We start from the raw sequence: 15,317 nt of genomic DNA on the forward strand, positions 1-15,317 counted from the left end.
GCCGGGCGTCCCCGGGGCCGCCGCCTCTCGGGCTGAGCCCCCCCGCCCGGACCATGGCCGACGACGACGTGCTGTTCGAGGACGTGTACGAGCTCTGCGAGGTGATCGGCAAGTGAGTGCGGCGGGGAGCGGGCAGGGCTGGGCTGGGCTGGGCTGGGCGGGGGGAGCGCTGCCCGGCGCCCCCCGCCCGCACCGGGCACGGTGATGCTCCGCCCGGGACCCACCTGAGTCGCCGCCGCCGGCGGGTCCGTGCGGGGTCCGGGTCCCCCCCCGTGGCCGGTGCCCACCGTCCTCATCACACGGGAGGCGGAAGGGGGAGAAGTGACCCCATGTTTCCTCAGCCACCATGATTAACCACTTCGCCATCGCTCAGCCTGGCTGCAGCAAGCGACAACCACTTCCCACCCCTTTTCTTCTCCTCCCCCCGATATCCCATTCCTGGCACACCCATCAAGGATTGCCTATTGGGGATGGGAAAGGGAAGACAGCTCTCCGTAGATCCACCTATTCACTGGGTGTCCGCATATTTGTGCGCCAGGTGTTGGGTTTTCCTCTCTGCTGCATGATAACCAGCTTGGTAGTGGCGCTCGGGTAGCGCTCGGTTCTCGTCCAGATCCATCACTCTCGTTCGTGTGGAAATGGAGATGTACAAGGCAGGAGGAGTGCTTGGCCTTTTGAGTCTTATTATGCAACTGCTGTTAAACCGATGCTCGAGGCTTGTGTGAAACCTGGGAGTTGAGGCAGTGGCTGGCGTTCCCCAGCTGCTGTTTCGGGTTACCGCTGTTGGATGAAAATGACAATTCGAGTCACCAAGAAAATGCAGACTCCCCCAAATCAGATGGTGATACAGAATTAAACCTGGACTCCATTCTCCCCTGGCCCCATATTTCTGTGACTACTCAGTTTTGAAGTCCTTTCTTTATTTCTTCGTCCTCTTTCATGTATTTTCTGTAGTTTTGTCTGTGTTACAAAAAGGACACGAAAGATAACAGTGATACTGAGGCTGCCTAATTTTCTGTGTGTCTGATTCCAAAGCTGAGATTGTTCTGCAAGCCTTAGTAGTGACACTGTTCAGTGTGCTTGGAGTTTTTCTTTGTGACAGTGGATTTTATGAGAATAATTGACCGTGTTTTGATTATAAACAGAGAGTGTTTCCGGCATGTATTCTCTTGTCCGCTCTCTACCCCGATGCTTTTCAGTGTATATGGAGTGCTGTCTGCTTTTAAAGCCAGGGCTAAAAATATTCTAGAATTAATCTTTTCTCGGGATTATACTGAAATGCTGGTCTTGGACATAGCAGGTGGCTTTGTTGTCAGCAGAAGTTTCAGCACTCAGTTCTGTCGTTTCACAAAGACACTACCACCTTGCTCCTAACACAACTTTTAAAATTATTAAGCTCCAAGGGCCTTGTTTGCCATCATAAATGGTATATGATTGCTTTAACTTGATGCTGGTGAGTAGCTTCTGTAGGAGCAAAACTCTTGTTATTAAAGGTATTTTGAAGACAATTTTTGGCACGCTCCTTTCACAAGTGGTTTTATGCTAACCACTGCAGTTCACGCTCGGTTTTGTTCCTGCCGATTGCCATTAGAAGGAAGGTGCAGTGCTTATGCATGACCGCACACCCTTTCAGAGGATGGATGATTCACAGGGGGCCAGATGTTTGCACATCTTCACTGACTTTTTGTTCTGTGCCTGGAGAATTTGGAAGGGAGAGCTCAAAACCGGTGGGTTAGGTGTTAGCCGCAGAAGTTCCACACGAGATTTAGGTAGTATAGAGAGTGTTGTGATGTAACTAGATCTAACAGATAAATATTGAATCACAGTAGCATGATGATGCCAAGAGCACTGTAGCGAAAACAGGGTGTATCACTGAAAATAGCAGTGGTGGTGTGAAGGGCTGATAGCTGGTTGTGATTACTCAGGCTTTTCCACACAGATGTCAAGTCAGTCCTCTAAAAAAACCCAAACATTTAAAATAAATACACAACTTTCATGTACGATTTATGAGTGGTATTCCTGTTGCTTTGCAATGCTGCACAGTTAAATTCCAGGGGGCCAGAGCTGCAGCATCTTTATTTAGCTTACAGATTCTGGGTACCAGCTTTCCTGTCCATAAGAAACTTGAGGAAAGCTGCTGTATATCTGCTTTAAATTGCTACATATGCAACTGACCAAATATCTTTCAGTGAAACACACACGAAATGTCTGCGTGTTCCTGGGATTTGTTATTGATTGTTACAGTGATTTAGTTCTTGGAAATAGCACATCTGGCTCTGATTTGCATTTAGGACACATGAAATACTAAAATGTGTAATTTATCTTTCCTAAATAAGTAGTTACCACTGTCACTTAGGGTAGTAAAACATATTTTCATAAAGGGTGTGGGAAAGAGGTCTTTGCCTGTAAAATATCTGAGTGTTTAGTCAAAGTTCCCATATAGTTTACTAGGGAAACCAGGAGATACTTTCTTGGCTGACAGTAGACAGTCCAATTTGTTGAGGCATATTCTGATCTTTAGGATAAGCTTTAAACACTTCTAAATACAATAAACTGATAAGACCGACTTTGAGTAAATGCAGCAATAATAGCTTTTGGTGAGGAACAATTACAGGGCACTAGTATATGAATGAATTGATGGGAATGACAATGATAAACTGTTTATTATGTGACATTTAGTGTGTTTAAGTTCTGCAAATATGCATTTTTCATTTTTAAGGAGTGTGGGTGGAAAAAAAGGCTAGGAGGGATAGAGAGAAATTTTAGTTCATGTTTTCATTAGAAAAAAACGTTAGGGGAAATCTTACTTTGCATATATTTCCAGTATACCTTTCATTGCTGAAAGCGGTATGAAAATACAAATTGAAATAATAATCCAAATTTCTCATTGAACTTTTTAAAATGGCATTTATGACAGTAACATTAGTCATATATTTTTACTTAACCAGACATGTTATGTTTGAGGTTATTGTCTTTTCAACTTGGCTGGCACAAACATTTTTCAGCAAGAAATAAATTGGGGATTTCTTTATTAGCCGTCAAAAATGTGGGAACATTTCTCAGGATAAGGGATAGTAATGAGAAATATAGGTGTGCCATTTTTTTTTGTTTTAAAACTTGCTTCCAGGTGGCTTTGAAGAGAGTCTCCCTGTGCATTGGTTGAGAATTACACAGTCTAAAATCTTTAAGGCTGTTACTATGTGGATCAGACCATGTCTTTGATTGACAGCTCACAGATAGTAGTGCTAAGTGTACTTGTTTATTTTTTATTAGATTTTTCATTCAAAATGCTTTGAGTAGTTTATAAAACGTAGTAGGTGTAAAATTGAAACATCTTGGCTACTCACCCGAGGTGCAGACTGTTCTGGGTTTGTCATAGGAGATCCACATACACATAGCAGGAGTTTTCTTTCTGCCAAGGAGAGAATGCCTGTCTTTAGTAGGTGTTGAATCTAGAAGAGTGAGACATGGTTTTTATGATAGAGCCTTTTCCTGCAAGGACTTTATTTTATAGTATCTGGTTTTACGTTTCTGTACCTCTTAAGATCCATATCAGTTTATGTTAGCATTAGAGGAGAACCATAAAGATTGTCCAACCTTTCTAACAATAGGCCTGGAAGTTGCTTAAAATTTCTCCAAATGTTTAAGTTGTAAATACAATGAGATAAAGATGATAGACATTTATTTGTGTTCAAAAGGGCTTTGGTCACAATTGAAGTCATTAATCCTGGGGTGCATTAGGAAGATCACTGCCAGCAGGTCAGGGATGTGATCCTGCCCCTCTGCTGAGCCCTGTGAGGATCTCCTGGAGTGCTGTGTCCAGCTCTGGGCTCCTCAGGACAGGAGAGACACGGAGCTCCTGGAGCAGATCCAGCAGAGGGTGACAGAAGATGGAGGGACTGGAGCATCTCAGTGAGGAAAGGCTGAGGGAGCTGGGCCTGTTCAGCCTTGAGAAGAGAGGGCTGAGAGGGGCCCTCATGCCTGTGTGTCAGTGTCTGCAGGGAGGGGACAGGGGATGGAGCAGGCTCTGCTCTGTGGGGCCCTGGGACAGGAGGAATGGGCAGATGGATGTACAGAGGATCCACCTGAACGTGAGGAAGAATTTCTTTCCTGTGCAGAGACCGAGCACTGGAACTGATTGTCCAGTGAAGGTGTGGAGTCGCCCTCTCTTGAGATATTCCAGAACCTGCTTGAGCAGGGAGGTGGGTCCAGATGACCCATTGATGTCCTTTCCAGCCTTGTCCATTCTGTGATACTAAGGGTCCTTAAACTGTACATTTCTGTAATTTTTTTTCTTCAGTTTGTGGGCCACATGTGCCATCATTGTGTGTGTAGTAGTGCAGTTGTTGGCATTTCCAGTACCAAAGCCTAACATGATGTTTGGTGCTAATGCTGTCAGAGCTTTCAGGATGTTCTCTGCAAACTTGGTTAAGGCTAATCCTCTTCTGTACTGCACACATGAGGATTTTACTTTGTTTTCATCCCTCTTTCCACTGTGATAGGATGAATCTGCTTGGGCCCTTCTCTCTAGTAAAGAGTAGTTAAAGGGCAAGAGCCAGCAGGCATTGTTCGCTTCTCCCTTCTTCCAGACAGCCAGCACTGCTGGAACATCACAGATGTGAGCTGAGGATGCAAAGTCATGGGACAGGGTTTGTTTTGGTGTTTTTTTTTTCATTAAAATTTGAAGGCTTCTAGCCCACTGAGGTTAGGGGTGGTGGTTGAAATTTCATCCTAAGCTGTTACATAGAGTTGGAGGTGCTTTAAATTTATGCCTCATTCTAGGAGTGTTCAGGAAAAGGACAACAGAGCTCATGGATTCAGTGTCTAAGAAATACTTAAAACGTTTAATAATTGTAATTACTGTGGTAAAAAAAACTACGTAGAGGTATTTTGATGGTTTCAGTGGTATTGTTTTTCATTATTGCTTCCATTTTCACTCACAGGAATTAGAATGCTGTTGACTCTCAAACATACTTTTATTTTAGTACACTGTTGAGATTTTGCATTTCCTGTAAAACCAATGCAAATAACTGATGGGTGTAATTAATGACAAATCAAATGAAAATATGAAACAACTGTAGTATGTACTCAGTGTTTGTAAAGGGAAGAGTGGGAAGGGAACTTTTTTGGGATATGGCAACTGATTTGTCTAGTTTAACTTTTGAGTTTTTTAGTGCTGTTTGAAACTCTGCTAATAAAACATTCTTGGCTGTTGTCTCTGTTACAGTATGTAAGACTAACAGATTACAATAAATTTTTGATTTAAGCATGAGGTTATAATGTGCATTGCTTCAGGAAAATAGTGGTTGATTATTTGTAGAGTATAATTGCTAGAGTATATCCCTAGCTAAGTTATTCTGCTATTGATTTTAGCTGTGGTAGTGATCTGTTCCTACTTAAGAGGTTTTGCCTATTTAGGAGAAGCAGCTGAACACAGAATAGAATGAATAAACCTGGTTGCAGAATACAACATTTCAATCACTACTCTCTATTTGCACGTCTTTTTCTAATATTGTCTTGATAACCAGCAGCATTCTGTGTACATCCTTCTTGAGGAAGAATTCCTTCACAGAAAGGTTTGCTAAGCATTGGAATGAACTGCCCAGTGGGGTGCAGGAGTCACCATCCCTGGAGCTGTTTGTGAGATGACTGGATGTGGCACTCAGTGCCATCCATGGCTGAGTTGACAGGGTGGTGATCAGTCAGAGGTTGGAGTTGATGATCTTGGTTTTTTTTTCCAATATAAATGATTCTGTGATTCTTACAACGTGAACAAGACAGCTGTAGTGATTGGGAAGTTGAGACTTACTTGAGAGGGGAGTTTGGAGGAACTTGATCTGGGAAAATACAAGCTGAGAAAGATTGTGGAAGGGCTTTGCAAATATGTTTTTATGTTTAAACACCCAAGAGAAGGAAGCCCTGAAAATGAGCAAATCTGAGCAGACTAGTCCTGTGTAATTTCAGCCCGAAAGTTTGAAGATTTTAGACCTATTCACTACTGAGATTCTGGATCAGATGTCTGTGAAAAGTTGTGGGATGATAAAAGTGACCTTGACTTGAAGATTTGCTAAGTTAGGAGTTTGATCTTTTTATTAAAATAGTGTGAAGCTTTGTTGCCTTCAGAAAAATGGGGGCCAGGCTTCAGGACCCAAGTGATTCCTGATTCAATCTTCTGCATTTCAATTCAAACATAATACTTAAGATAAAATGCTTTAGGATAAAGAAATATTAGGGAAAGAAGAGAGACACATTTTATGTCAACAGCCGCTCACCTACTTAGCCCTCTGTCTGATACACTGCACTTTTTTATAATCTTTTATACAGATGTCACTACTGAGAAAGGTAATCAAGCATTATTAACCTCAATATGATGTTTCCAAAGATCACTTCTCAGAAACTTGTAGTCATATTAAATGTGTCATCTAAAGAATGATGACTCCAGAAATGAGTGGTTGTTATAAGTAGGTATTTCGTGCCGAATTGTGGAGTTGATAAAAATAACTCTGATGAATGGAGTACTTTTATTTTAATATGCTGCATGACTATCAGCATAGCCAGAACTATCATCCCTACCTGCTAAAATAATTAGACTTACCTCTTAAGATAGTGTAGTAAGCAGCTATTCCCACCTAAAGAACCCCAAGAAACTTTTCTTTTTCTTTGTCTACATCAGATAAGTGTGTAAGAGGATACCTTGGTAAGGCATCTAAAGCATGATATGAGAGTTCAGCATAGCTGTAAACTGAACTGTGTTTTGTGTGCCAATACCTTCTCTTCACAAACTTGTGCTGCACTCAGAATGGGTTACAGTGTTCCTTGGGAGGCTCTGTTGGTGCAAGGAATGCTGCCCTTGTTGGACAGTGCACAGCAGAACTGTGGCATTGCAGTTACCTTTGTGTTACTGGGTATTTAAGCTCCCTTTTACCAGTGTCATTTCTGGAGGTGAAAACAGTGAAATAAGGTTCAAATAATTTTTGGAGCTTGACCATAAAAGACCTTTACATTGTAATAAGGGTTTGTTTTTCACTTCAGTTTGTATGAGAAGCAAAAGTCTTTCCAGAGCTATTACTAAAACACTTTCACAGGATAAATTTGAGAATAAAAGGACTGAGGACTACTGCCTAATGTATTCTCACAGGACAGAATTGAATGTCCCTTGGTTAACAAGTGCCTTGCTTTTTTACTTTCATCCCTTTTTTTCTAGAATAGGATAAGAAGGGGTAGCCAGAAAGTTAGTCCATACCTTCTGTCTTTTGTTGCAGTGTTCAAGGTGCAGTGGGGCTGTGCTTTCATTCCAGGCTTAGGATTTGTCAGAATTCTCATGTTGTCAATATTTTGCCAATTTCTGTATTGACTTAACGTTTTCAGAAGTCTGTAGTTAGAACATGTCTTCAGCACCTGAAAACATTTATAGTTGATGCATAGTTCTTACAAACTCATAAAGTTCATTGTTTAAGAAATTCAGAACATTTGCCTTCCACCTGGGATTCTAAGTAGAATTTGGTTGAATAGATTTTACTTGGCTCCTTCAGCTTTCTTTGGCTACCCAGTGGCAGGTCACTGTTTGCAGAAACTCTGCTTTAATTTTTAACTAATGTCTCCATTTTCTTTTCTGGATTATTTGGACATAAACAGTCATTCCTAGCATTTAATACTGAGTAAAGTTCCTGGCATATATGAACTAATAAAGCTGTACAAAACTTTCCTCTGAACAAATTTTTGAGAAGAGCTGGGGTGTAGGTCCTGTACAGGTTTTTACAGTGGTTCAAAACGTGTTCTGTTCAGTTGTTTGGAAGCACTTTAAGGTAAGTTGCAAAACTAGTTTTATCTTATCAAAGTGTCAGTTCTGCTGCAGCTGAGATTAAGAAACCCTTAGAATTTCAAAGTGTGCCTTTCTAGGGAACACATTATTCTTGGGTAACTTGTGACTTCATATAAATTCAGTTATCAGAGTTTGGAAGGTCATTGACTCTTGGAAATTTTTGATCCAGAGATCACTAGGAGTAAGGAAGGAAGTCTTAAATGTAAAGAGATTGGGGCTTCTCAGGTACAGTGGTCTTAAAGATATTCAGAACTTCATGAAATCTTTTTCTAGGTGTCTTGTTATATGGGTGAAGTAGACATAGGCACCACCAAAAGAAAAAAAAAACCAAAATACCAAAACACAACGACTGAAGAACTTCTCCTAAAAGGAAGTTCTGCTTGTGCTGACCAACTTAGGCATGTTCCTCTGTCTTCTTTTTTCTCCCATTTCAATTTAGGAAGAGGGTCTATGAGTGAAAGTTTCGGCTGTGTCCTTGATGTTCCAGTTTAGAGAAGCCAGCCAAAGGAATGTGTTACTGCTTTACTTCCACATTGCTCCAGGGAAATCCTGATAATCCAAATGGAGTTGTCAGCTGCACACTTTCTCCTTTTTTTTGGCTCCAAATGTTGTTCCTGATACTGAACAGAGGGGATCAGTTCTGAACCGTGGGAAAGCACTCATTTACACTCAATTAGAGGGATCAATACACCTGTAAATGGAAGGGATAGTGAAGAGGCAAGTGAAGTAATCTTATCTCCCTTCTTCAAACCACTCCTCCACCCTCCTCCTTCTGGTTAGGAGAAGATGATAGAGGAGGTGGGGGTGAGGGCAGCCTGTGAAGATGACAAACAATTTAGGGTATTATATATAAAGTGGTAGAATCTTTTCTACATCAGTAGTTATCAGAACTGGTAATTTTTCCTAGAAAAGAGCTTTGTGGAGCTCTTTTTTTTCCCAGGGTTGAGCTTAAATGCAGCAGCAGGAGATAGGTTGAGTTTGGATGGGTTTAGAGGAGAGACCTGTCTGCTCAGCACTGGTCTGGGTGCATGCAGAGCAGGAACCAGAGAGGGAATTGAGGTGAAATCCTTCACCTTGGTGATCCTGCAGCCTCTCTAAGTATATCATGATTGGTGAAGGAGAGATGTGACAAGTTCTAGCTGTGCTGGGGTTGTGTAAATGTGTCAGCAGTAGCCTTCATCCTCCTTGTGCCCTGTGTGAGGAGTGTGTGAGGGCATCTTGTCTACAGGAGCTGAATCAAGTTTGCTGCTGCTGGAAGAAGGAGGTGTTGCTCTCAGAGATTCTGCTCTCTTTGTGTGTTTCCATGCCCTGAGTGGTCCACTCTTCCCCTGTGCCAGCTGCTGTATCCATCAGATCTGTAAGAGCCAGGTGCTCTACAGAAATCCTTGTTGGATGGTTATTCTGCTCTTTGCACTGGCTGGACCAGACCTACAGTGCAGTCAGGGCTTGCTCAAGGTAGGGGACTCGGGGATGGAGAGGGATAAAGTGTGCAGGCACCTCTCCCCTCTTCTCAGCAGAATCTCTGAGAGCAACACCTCCTTCTTGACAACTGTGAGTTGCTAAGACCATATCATAAAATGCTTTGTTAGGGTTTTTTTAATGTTTTTTTGTTTGTCTTTTTTTGTGTAATCAGGAAGTTAGCTTCCAAACCCCTTTCTGCAGTAATGCAGACAATTGTAAGGAAAGGGCAAGAAAAAAGGGAAACAGCTTACTTTTTTTTTGAGGGGAAAGGAAATGTTCCAAATTAGCATGCAATTATTAACACATGCACAAAAAAAACCCAGTTGTTTTTATGGTCTTAATTTGTTTTTTTTTTCTTCCTATACACATAGACATTCCCTGTAATTAAAACCAAGCCCTAACTTTACATCAGGACCGCACTTCATTCAGGATTTTAACTGGCAACACAGCCAATTAAAATTAGGAAGGCAACTAAGTCTGGAATTTTTATTTGTTGACTATTTGAATTAATTTTTTGAGCATATTGACTTCTGACATGGTTAGATGTTCTTCAGATGTGCATGTGCCTTGCTGGGTCCTTCAAATGTTCACAGTTGAGTGTACTCTGAACAGCAAGAGTGCTTGATGTTTGTGAGTAATTCTGATCTTTATAGAAATCAAATCTGTCACTTCTGGATCTGGTGTGATTGTGTGCAAAAGTTCTGATAGCATGTTTAGGAATGTTCAAGAAATACAAAACCATAGTTTTCCCGAGCTACCTATTTTCAGATTTTGTTTTGCTCTAAACTTAAATGTAAAATGTATTGTATTGATCAAGAACTTGTTTCAGTTAAAATATTTGCCTTTCTGTCTATTTTTTTTTTGTTGGGTTTTTTTGGTTTTTTACGAAGAGTTCTGTATTAGTGCATCTAGATCAAGTTTAGATTGAAAAGTACCAACTTCCATTTACAGAAAACACTGTTTTCTTTTCTACAGCCCCAAACTAGAAGTAACCTCTTTCTTAGTGTGTCTCTGCAAGTATCTTAATTTCAGACCTTCAGCACATGAAAGGAACAAAAGGGGCTTTCAGAACTGAAGGTCAGACAGAACAGTTTTGCTCAGTTAGAACTATTAGATTAAGATTATTTTTCTTACTTTTTCCTTTCTGGAAAAAGCAGTTATCTGTTGGCCAGGTTTCTCGGATGTTCAGCCCTTAAGATTCAATTATCTTTAAAAGCATAAAGTAAACAAGGTGCTTAAAATATCAGAAGTTCTTTCCCTAATCTTAGATCTCAAGTGTGTCAATTTTTTTTATCAGCTGCAGGCACTTGTAATTGTAAAGTATTCAAAACTTCATAGCTGCCATTGAGATACAGTCTGAGGATACTTTCTCATCTCTTGCAGATGAGTCTTCTTACTTGGATTCTTAGTTTGAAGTTTTCAAAAGTTCAAGTTGTCTGTTTGCTGTGTTGATAAGGGATGTTTTCAAATAGATTGCTGACTGTAGAGTTGTTTTGTGTTGTGTGAAATACTTAAAATTTGCTCAGAATAGTGACTGGGAATCAGATTTTTTTTTTTTTTTTTAATATTTTTTTTTCCTTTGTGAAGATGACCATCATGGATGCTTAATTTCCCTTCTTAGTGGATCTGGTGACTTTCAAATGATTCCATAAAACATCAGCTGGGAGTGCTAAGAATACCTTTGTTTCCCGTGTCTTCCAGCCTGGTGGGTGCACTCACAGGCACTGTGTGTTAGGGAAGGATTTTAATATCAGTGTGCTGATTTTGGGAGAATTGCTCCAAGCACTGATGGGTAGCAGCTATCACTGCACTGGCACAGACTGACAAGTTCTGAGAACACGTCCCAGGTAGTAGCTAGCCAAAATCCACAGCAAAACTGTTGGTTTGGGTATTCTCCATGCTGGTGAGTTACAATGTCTCTAGAGATGATGCTTTTCAATATCCAGTATCCCTTCGGTGTGGTCTTAAACAGCAAACTCAGAGGCATAATCTGAAATTATTCTCAGGGATGCAGTTAAGCAGAAGGGTGAGGTCACTCTGTGAAACTTTTGTGATTCTTTCCCTGAATGTTTGTTGTATTTCAGAATGGGACTTAGTTTCTCATATTGCTAATGTTTTTTTTTAAAATTTAAAGCATTCCATAGAACTTATGTGGGAAATTCTCTTCTCCAAACCCAGGCTATATCCAGCTTCTCAGTATTTGTTACAGTTGCAAAGACAAGGACAAGTGTAAGAGTAATACCTTCCTGAAATGTGGTTTCAGCTATATGGCTGGCACATTCAGAAATCTGTGACTTGTGAGAATATTGATGCATGTTAGAATTTAAACTTGTGTTTTGCTGAAAGCTGCTTAAAAATTCTTTTTCTCATATGTGCTAAAAAATGATCTGTGAAGTTTTTGCATTTAAAAATAGAGCCTTACAGTGGTTTGTAGCTGTCCTTACTGATAGGTTTCCTTTTTTCTGTCAGTGTTTGAAAAAGAAAAAAAAATGAAAAACCAACTTGAAATGTTTACCGTTTGGACAAAGCTGTAAGAGTTACTCAGAACTTTCCTTTTCATTTAACTTTTCCCCTTACACTCAGATGCTAGCTTGAGACTTTGCTGCCATCTCTAGTTTCTTGATGAAATTTATCTTGAGCTGCTATTTGGTCCTGCATTTTCATCTGTATTCTTAAAAAGACACATTTTTGCTGGATTTTATGACTGCTGTTAGAAGAATTTGTTTTGTAAAGCTTGTATCAGTGAAGAAAATAGCTGTCTCCTGTGTTTTTTTCCTCTGAGAATGCATTAGGGAGTTTTGCTGAGGAGAAATACCTTGTATTCTTTGTTTCATCTTCAGATACATCTGAAGTTAATAGGCAAACTTCTGCATTTTTTGCTCTCATTTTGGCTGTTAAAATTTGTTATTCATGCTCCTGTTACTGTGTTTACTCTGATAAGGATGGTATATTCTGTTGGTTAGTAATTGAATACAGAACAGTTTTGGGTTTTGCTGGGCTCTTCAGTAGCAGCATTTCACTTCCAGTTTGCATGTCAATACACCTGAATGGTTTTTAAATGTTTCTTTGCCAGTTTTCATCCTTTTAGCATTTCTTTTGTAATGTGATGCTCCTCAGTAGCTCTGCCAAAGCTTCATTCTGGATTTTTTTTTTTCCCTGCTTTGGATCACATTTCTTTTCCTATCAACTAACAACTTTTCCTAACAACTTGTATATGTTGTTTCACATGGTGTATTCTGGCTTAGACTGAGATCTCCTTTAGTTCTCTTCAGATTCACTGGGTTCCCAGCAGACTGTAGGATGGCTGTCAGTCAGAATTTTGTGCTTCCATGGAAACTGGCTTGCTGCAATTTCAGTTTCTGAAACCTGAGCTAACAAAAGGTTTCTCTTCAGAGTTACAAGGAAAAGTGTCATCATTATAGTTTTATCTTTGAATCTGCAGCCAACTGAGACTGTAGTGTTGAGACCTGTGTTTGTTTTCTGGAGAGGGAGTGGTACAGGGTAACCTGTTCTGTTGCTGTCTCCTCAAAGTCCTGATGACAGTTCAGGTATTCAATGTGCCTTTTTTTTTTTCTTGTTTTTTCTTGGTTTTTTCCTTTTTTTTTTTTCTTTTTTTTGTTGATTCGTAGGGTTGGGTTATTTTTTTTCCCCATAGTAGCTGTAAAAGCTGTAGGGGAAAGTGACTTTCTTTTCACAGGTTAACTTTTCCTCTGCAGCATGGAAAAAGTAAAGTTGTGTGCCTTCAGTGCTTCTGCCTGGAATTCAAGGAAGAGAGGTGGTTCTCTGCAGTTAAATTGTGTTCCTGTGAGCATGTGTGGAAGAAGGAAGTTTATCTGATCTCTTCTCACCAGGGGGAAATAAGATCTTGGCCTACTTGTCTTAGCAGCCATGCTTCCCTACCCAATCAGTGTCTGGGAAGAAATAAGGTTTTTTCAGCATAAAAAACTTAAAAAACAAGTGTTTTATACCTAATAAGTAGAAACCTGCTCCACTCTTCCCTTTATGCTCTAACTAGAAAAAAAGCTTTTTGTATTTTTCACATTTTTTACTTTATCTTATCTCTCTGATTTTTGCAGGTAATGGGGACTGGTCCTCAAAAAATGATTAAATTTTTTTTGTTTTGTTTTGTTTTGTTTTTTCTTGCTATTTACTTTGGGCTGATGTTGTTTTACAGGATAATTCCTGAAGTCCCAGGAAAACTTTCATATCTACTTACATACCTGCTCAAGTTAAAGACTTCCAGAAATATAAATCTCCAAGAGAAAGTAGAAAGTTGTGTCTCCAAAGTCTGAAGCATGTCTTGTGCAGGAGCTCATGTTTTGTGGAAAATGTTACACCAGTAAACTCATTTTAATGGCTGTGTGATTCTACCCTGTTAGTATGTCAGAGATGATATATGTTGGGTTGGGTTTTTTTGAAATTATTTTTAAACTTAGCCACATGTAAATGGACTGGTAAAATGCTTCAATTTTTTTGCCCATTCTCCTTCACTTTTAGCAAACATAAATATGATCTTCTATCAACTTAAATGCTCTTTGGAATTGTGTTGTTTATAAAGCTTCAGAAAATATGCTGTTCTTCAATGATGTGCAAAATCTTTTAATCAGCGTTCCTTCGAAGGGCTCAAATGCACAGAGGTGTTCTAAGTCCAAAATCACATTTGACTAAATTCTAGTTAAGTATTTCATTTGTTTAGAGTTAAGACCATGCAAAACACCTATATTTTTGTCTGCTTTAATGGATGGGAGCTGAGTTGTTATAACCAGAATCAGGAGCAAATTGTTGATCCTGACATACTTACTGCATGCAGTAGGAGTGAGAAAGTGGACTGTGTAGATCTGATGTGAAAGGATTTTTTGTTTTTGTGGTTGTTGTTTTGTACCTCAAGTAGTTTCAGATGTTTTCACAGTCCTCCCTAGTCCTGTTTCTCAGTAGAGCACGTTTTATGTTACTCCTGTTTTTCACAGGTAGCTTGGGAAGGGCTATTATTCAGTATTAATGAGCTAGTAATCAACAAGGTAAATATGATGGTCTGGTTTGGAATGATCCAGTGTCCAAAATTCTCAGTGTATTTATATATGTTTGGTGCTATTCAGAGTGGACTGAAAAAAGGGTTATGTTCAGTTTCTCAGTATTACATTGAAGGTGAGTTGCTAATTAAAATTGATTAGCATATGCTCTTTTACTGGTTAAAATGGTTTCTTGATTTAAGTTCTTGAGAAAATGTGTCTTGTAGTAGAGATTCTAACTATAACTAAAATAACCCAAATAAATCTTATCAAGCAGTGTCCCTTGAGATGTGCTCCCCCACTATTTGTCATTTTTGTCCATGTTCTTGCTCTTTTGTGGGGGCTAAACTAGACTGAGAAAAAAAAAACAAACAAAACCAGAATTAAAAAGTGTCTTTCTCCCCTCACCCCTTTCATAAGTTTCTCACTCAGTCATTCTCTTCAGGGATTTTGGCCAGTTTTCCAACTACAGTGCGATTACTCTTAAAACTTGAATCTTCACCTGGATGGGAATTGAGGAGGAATGGAAGCCATGGAAACAGCTAAACCAGGAAATCAGTTTATCAAAAAAAAATCTTTGGAAGGAAGGCACAGATTATACAGATTATAGTTTGGGGCTTTTTTTATCTCCCAGACAAATATTTTCAGCTTCTCAGTGGATTGATTACATGTGGTTGTTGTGTGCTGGAAAACATTAATGGGAGAAGAAGCCTTTCAAGTGATGCTGCCTTAGTGGTACTTGGAATCTAGTTTGTCACAGAGTATCACATAGTTAACACAATTATCTATTCCTTGAGTGTCACATGTAGCAATTCATTTGTTGAGAACCAGATCAGCACCTTTCTTGAATGATCAAAAAAAATAAAATAAAACATGTAGAGGAGGATCAGGAGTTCATTAGTAGTTTTGAATATGCTTTTGATTTTTTTTTTAAAGTGCTTTTAGTTTGGAGTAGTATTCCTCCACCTTGAAGTCACATTTGGACTAAACCCTTGACAATAAAGCAATTGTTTTAAAGCTTGTTT

The 15,317-nt window shown here is 39.6% G+C and overlaps 1 protein-coding gene across 9 annotated transcripts in view; it reads left to right on the forward strand.

The window, feature by feature from the left end:
- The first annotated feature begins 6 nt into the window (after positions 1 to 6).
- The window catches only part of CASK (calcium/calmodulin dependent serine protein kinase), a 190,470-nt gene continuing 175,159 nt past the window's right edge, over positions 7 to 15,317 (forward strand). For all 9 annotated transcript variants that reach the window (XM_015627878.2, XM_015627887.2, XM_015627903.2 and 6 more), the window contains exon 1: positions 7 to 112. In XM_015627878.2, coding sequence (XP_015483364.1) covers positions 54 to 112 — 59 coding nt within the window. In that variant the 5' untranslated portion in view covers positions 7 to 53. The remainder of the gene's footprint in view (positions 113 to 15,317) is intronic.

This window comes from Parus major, chromosome 1 (genome assembly GCF_001522545.3).
Source record: "Parus major isolate Abel chromosome 1, Parus_major1.1, whole genome shotgun sequence".
NCBI classification, from domain to species: Eukaryota; Metazoa; Chordata; class Aves; order Passeriformes; family Paridae; genus Parus; species Parus major.